General features: G+C 31.5%; 1 protein-coding gene across 2 annotated transcripts; it reads right to left on the reverse strand.

The window, feature by feature from the left end:
* Positions 1 to 1,256: 1,256 nt before the first annotated feature.
* Positions 1,257 to 4,732, reverse strand: LOC141693002 (phosphatidylinositol:ceramide inositolphosphotransferase 2-like). 2 transcript variants are annotated; one of them, XM_074497981.1, is made up of 12 exons: positions 4,569 to 4,729; positions 4,392 to 4,481; positions 4,006 to 4,092; positions 3,844 to 3,912; positions 3,277 to 3,357; positions 2,737 to 2,808; positions 2,514 to 2,571; positions 2,313 to 2,415; positions 2,054 to 2,149; positions 1,920 to 1,966; positions 1,722 to 1,834; positions 1,257 to 1,616 (listed from the first exon to the last, which is right to left on the reverse strand). In XM_074497981.1, exons 1-12 carry the CDS (start codon positions 4,599 to 4,601, stop codon positions 1,536 to 1,538), a joined length of 930 nt encoding a protein of 309 aa, XP_074354082.1. In that variant the 5' UTR covers positions 4,602 to 4,729; the 3' UTR covers positions 1,257 to 1,535. The 2 variants fall into 2 exon arrangements, with proteins under 2 accessions (XP_074354082.1, XP_074354081.1); XM_074497980.1 differs by having other exon boundaries at positions 1,920 to 2,149; positions 4,569 to 4,732.
* Between the last annotated feature and the right edge of the window lie 1,268 nt (positions 4,733 to 6,000).

Here is a 6,000-nt window from a genome sequence, read left to right on the forward strand (position 1 = left end):
GTGGAAATTCCGATCCACTACTAGTAGAATAATTTTAAGTGCCTTTGAATACAGTGGCTGCTTATTACAGGAGCGAGACTTAAAAATAAAACAAAATTAGAAAGGAAATGTAATGATGAAGTTCCTCCATTATAGACTTATAGTATAGACTGGAAAGAAAGCAAATTATGCATTACTTTAAAATTAAAAGACAAAATGAGTAAAGGTCTTCTTTCTTTTCTTTTCTCTTTTGTTGTTTCATTTTTGTGTTTTATCACGCTTTTACCGGAGGGTTTTCAGATACCAGAACAACTTGAAATATCTTATTTTACTCATTGGTCCCTTAACTAAAAATATCTCTCTTTTTCCCCAAAACAAAACCAACCTTATCACTTGCTGCCCTTTTGCTTTTTCTATCCACTTTCAAACTTCAATATTGTTGTTTCTTTATATGAAGGAATAATCATATGCACTACTTTAAAGTTTAAATAGACCTCCGAAATATAAGCAAGGATATTCAAAACTTAAAGAGACAAATCTATCTGATGGAGGCCTACCTATAACAATCATAACAATCAAAGCAAAATTGTCCAAGCTGGGCTCCTTTTATTTGTTGATTATTTATTAAGTTGGTCTTGTATACTGTATAGTCTGTATATAAATATTAATAAGGAGGGAAGCGAGGGAGATACGCTATTATGCTTGTTACATGATAATCTCTCATTCTCTTGTCATGAACTGGTGTTACCAGTTACCACCCTTTTCTCTACTTTATTGACCGAATTCATTACGTACTATTTATACACATATCTAGCTGAAATTGCGGTAACATAGTAAATGAATGATTTCTTTGGCACAATTTTATACCAGAAATAAAATGGCCACTTGATGCTCTACAGTTAAGCATATAAAGCTGGGCAGCTTACATACATAACCCTGTAGTCTTCACATTATTAAACTGTACTAATTGTCTAGAATCTCAAAAGTCGAGACAAATAAAAGCCATGTGTTAGTGTTTGTTTCTCCACATTTTCAACTGAAAAACCACCTCTACTGCAATTTGAGTCTAGGACTATGAACAATTCCAAACCGCGAAATTTGCATCCTGGAAGCAGTGAACAGCTAACATCTCTGTTGCATAAGCATCTTGTGCTTTACACATGTTCATTGATTTTTAAAACTTTCACGACAAAGCTGTAAGAATTGTGCAGTCCCTGCAAATTCTGAAATCCTATCACATCTAACTTCAAAAAAAAAAAATCAACCGATTTGGCATGTTTCTTACTTTTCGAAACTGAATCATTGATAAGCCTATCAACCGGAAAGACTAACAATGCAAGACAAAATGCTAAAGATCGAAGCATAAAAAACTGTCTTTACATGTTACAGATAAATGCAAATTATGATGAACAAAGAACCCTACGAAAAATAACTTGTATCCTAAAAGCAAACCTACACTACATGCTCTACAACTATAACTTAGGCCTTCAGTCTTCGAATCCTTCGGAATCAAAGAAATAAAAGGGGATAGTTGTTCTTAGAGAAGCTTCTACCATTTATACACTGTTCAAAACTGTTTCGGAGATTATTGTGTTACTGTCTTCCACACCCTTTCCATTCACTTGGGATCTCAACCTCTGTTTACCAAAAGTAGTGTGTTAAAAACACGAGGGAGAGGAAAATTATCAGGATATATGAAGAGGCGATTTCTATGAAAGGTTAAAGATGTCAATGATCAATACCATATCAGTAGGATCTCCAGCATTGCCATTCAATAATTTGTGATTCTCTTCTTTCGTTCGGCTATCCTTGGTCACCGGAAGCAGCACTGCAGCTGCACCGCGATCAGGCATCTCTATACAGGTACAAAATTAATGTCAGTGTCAGATTTATACATCCAAGAGTTAACCTAACAAAAAAGTGAATGTAGGTTTGCTTACCTGGTAACTTAGAGTCAATGTAGTATACTACCAAGTTAACTGTATACCTGCAATTGATACCAAAATATCTCAAGACACAACTTCCACATCCTTTCCAGATATACATATACAAGTAGCGGAAAAAAAAAATGTACCATGCCACAACCACGTCAACTGTGTAATGCTTGCGAGAAGCAATTATCAACAGGCTCTGAATTACGGCAGTTAACCAAGCACACTGCTTTATAAACCTATGATGAGACATTAAAAATTGAAAAATAAATTAAGCTGAAAATGTGGCTCCATCATGTCAAGAATGCAGGCAAATCTGACTAATGGTGTAAACAAGTATCAATTGTATGATCACACAAAGACTATGTAAACCAAATTTGCGGTATGCCATCTGAATATTACCTCTTCGTGCCATATTTATTATATGTTCGCACAAAGACCAGAGAGAAGATCATGTGGGAAGAAAAAATTAAATCGCCACAACCATATAGCATACCACGAGGGACTGCAGATTCCAGAAACTGTATAAGCGTATAAAAGAGCTAACAATTTTCCCTTAACAAGAAAGAAATATCCGAGGAAAAAATAACAATGAATACTCACTAACTATAAAATATTTCATAATATGATCTGGTCGTGGTAGCGTCGCAGATCTTGACCCCTGTTTGATGCAGAAGGTAACTAAAATGTTACATTCATATGTGAATAAAATGTTAAAATGAAAAAATATAATTTAACAGTAAAAAAACAATTGAACTTCACACGAAGCAGACCACATCACTGCAATTGGAGCGTATAAGATGCAACTATAATATATAAACATTACCTCACGACAGTGGTAGTTTGGACCGGGAAGCTGAGTAGAGTAGAATGTTAATATTCGAAGTGCTTGACAACCCTACAGAAGAACAAATAACGTGATGTAAGGAACCAGTTTCAGTAAAATTCAGTAACTATAGTTTGGAGTTTCTAAACATTTGAAGAACCAAATCCAACCAAAAAAGGAACAAGTGACATGCTAATAATTAATATGACCTCTTAATACAGATGAAACAAAAAAAAACACGGGATATAGAAACTACAGCAAGAGTTGGTATTTAGTTACTACTACTTTTGATACTTACATTAGATCTACAATGCTGGTTGGTACTTGGTAGCATTGAAATCAAAGAATATCCAAATCACTTGAAGACTAGAAACTGATTCTTGGTCATATTTTTCGCAATTTTAGAGAACAAAATCGTGAAGCACATAATTGATGTGAAAGCAGCTCAGAGTACATTCATTATTAAGAAGTAATGATGTAACATGCAATTTTACAAGAAAAAAACGAAGAATTAAAGAAAACTAAGACAAAAGTTCTTACACACAAAAAGGCCAGAACCCTGCACCATATAAGAACTGTGTAGATCTTTTTGCTCTTGAAAATGAATGGATGGAAAGTCCACTGCACCAGAATATAGCCTATACTTAGAAGGAAATCCTTAACCTCATAATGTCAGGAGCATAACTTAACTACGTATAAGATAGCTGAATGCCTAAAGACATACTTGAAATTCAGTCTTTGCTAAAGAAACTAAACATTCAGGTCCTGTAATATAAAACACAAAAATGATCTACAAATTATTTTAATTGACTGCTTTATATTTCATGCTTCTTCAGTGCAGCATTCCAGTCTAGATTTTCGTTTGCAGCTCTTGTTAAGTTCATCTTTCTCGATATCTTGACATTACACATGATCATTGAATTTTGTTATAGATGTATTTATTTAGCTATAAAACATCTAACCACCATCAGACATTCTGGAGCTGGTGCTACTAAAATTATAAAAGTGAGAAAAAAGCAGAAAAAAAATAATATCACTTCACTGTGTAGCTGAGAAACAGACAAATTAAAAATGAAGATCAGCAGCACTATGTAAAGAGAATCTCACCAATAAGAAAGACGCAAAGATGAAAGTGAACACGGTCTCACTGACGTATGCTCTTTCTTGCCCAAGTTCCTGGAGTAACATAAGCTCATATGTAATCGAATATTAAAATAGATTGAAAATTACACAAACATGCAGAAAAGATCAATTTTACAAAGTACAAACCTTTAGAAGAAGAAATCCAGTATCTTGAAGAACCGGTCCTGGTCGATGAATAAAATGAACTCCTCGAGCAGCCACCCCATGCATATACTGATAGAAAAAACCAATTCACTCTTACATTCCATTTTTGCTATACATGAGAATGTCTTACATAGGTTGAAAAATTAAGCTCAAACAGAATAAGCAAACAATGATTTACATATTTCACCACATACGCCCTATACGAGCTTTGCAAACATTTAATCTACCTACGAAAAGTAGAAACCAACTGATAACAAAGGATCATAGAGTTGTGTAAATGGACTTCTAAGTTCTAACCATAATTTTCAGAGCACAAAAAATACATAAAACATAGAAGTAATAACAATACAAAATAGTAAAATACATACCTGGCCAATAAGACCAGCAAGAAGATACTTCCAATTTTCAATAAGAAGGCTGATTTCTGCAGTTGTTTCTGCACAAATTATTCTCCATCTCTTCACACAAAACACACCAAAATTATCAATTCATTATCACAATTCACAAACATACATTACACATGAACAGAGTATTACAACACATACCTTAGAATCCTCACGACCAATATAAACGGACATTGTATTGTTTGATCCTACCTTATTAAAAACTCATCACCATCATGCATTACATACCATAAAAATCAAGGTTTTCTCCAGGTTTTCAGCAATTTCTTGGTAAATTTATCTTGAAACTTAAAGAAAACAGCACAAGATTAAAATTTTAGATAAAATGTAATGTGGGGGAGTATCAAAACTTAAAATCTTGAAATCAAACACCTTGAATACAAAGAAAATGAAATGCAAAGTGTGAAGTAAAAAAATGAGAAAATGAGAGAGAGAGAGAAGTGGAGTGGAAAAAAACTAATATTTCGAGTCTCTTGCGGTTATTCCATTTGTCCACCGTTGTCTGCGAGTTGAACACGGACGGACAGTTGAGACATCAAAATTCAAATTTATAACGTAAGATCAAATTGTAAATTAGGTTGTATTTAATAAAGATTTTAATTTTTTTTAAGGATTTTTAAATTTTGTGAGTATTTAATTTAGATTTTAAAAAATTCTTCAAAATTTGAAGATATTTAATTTGAATGGTAAAAAATTCATTAAAATCTAGTGTATTTAATTTAGATTTTAAAAAAATTATCAAAATTTTAGGGTATTCAATTTAAATTTTAAAAATTTAACTGAAATATGATGGCATATAAAATTTCATGAATTTTGTTTAATTTTAAAAATAGGTTGATTTTGATGGATTCGGTAGCACATTTTTAATTTTTTGAAAATTTACCAAATAATTGGATTTTGAAGAATTTATAAAAAATTCACATAATCATAAAGACTATGTGAGATTTTTTATCAATTTCATCAAAATCCGCGAATATTTAAAATCAACGAAAATTTTGTAAAATTCATGCACTATTATCAATTATTCAAAATTTTAATTAATTACCCCCCTTAATTCATACAAGATTGAATTGCTTTGCATGCTCCGTGTTGAGTGAATTTGTTATAAAAAAATTGTTCAGATTATATTTCAATTTCAATTTTCATTTATAACTAATATATAATAATGCGAACTGAATTTTAATGAACCTGTACCACTCAAGTAATTTTTTTATTAACTTTTGTTTTATATTTTGTTATATTGTTACTTTAATTTGAAAACTAGTAAATTATTTTCTAGACAAATAAAAAAAATGAACTTTCTATGGATTACAATATACAGGTTCAATTTTTTTTTTATAATATTCATTTTAATAATAATTTTATACATATATAAATAGGGTGGCAATCCGTGGAGGGTTCACCTAGATAGAGTTCTTTAGAGAACTATTATTTAAAAAATGTAAATACACATTTTTTTTTCATTTCTCATCATATATAGTTACAAATTTTAATTACCAAATTAAAAACAAAGTTGCACATGTTTTTATTTAAAAAATTATTGAAATTTGATTAAATAGTTTAAAGTGGTTCT

This window comes from Apium graveolens, chromosome 10 (genome assembly GCF_009905375.1).
Source record: "Apium graveolens cultivar Ventura chromosome 10, ASM990537v1, whole genome shotgun sequence".
Classification (NCBI taxonomy): domain Eukaryota; kingdom Viridiplantae; phylum Streptophyta; class Magnoliopsida; order Apiales; family Apiaceae; genus Apium; species Apium graveolens.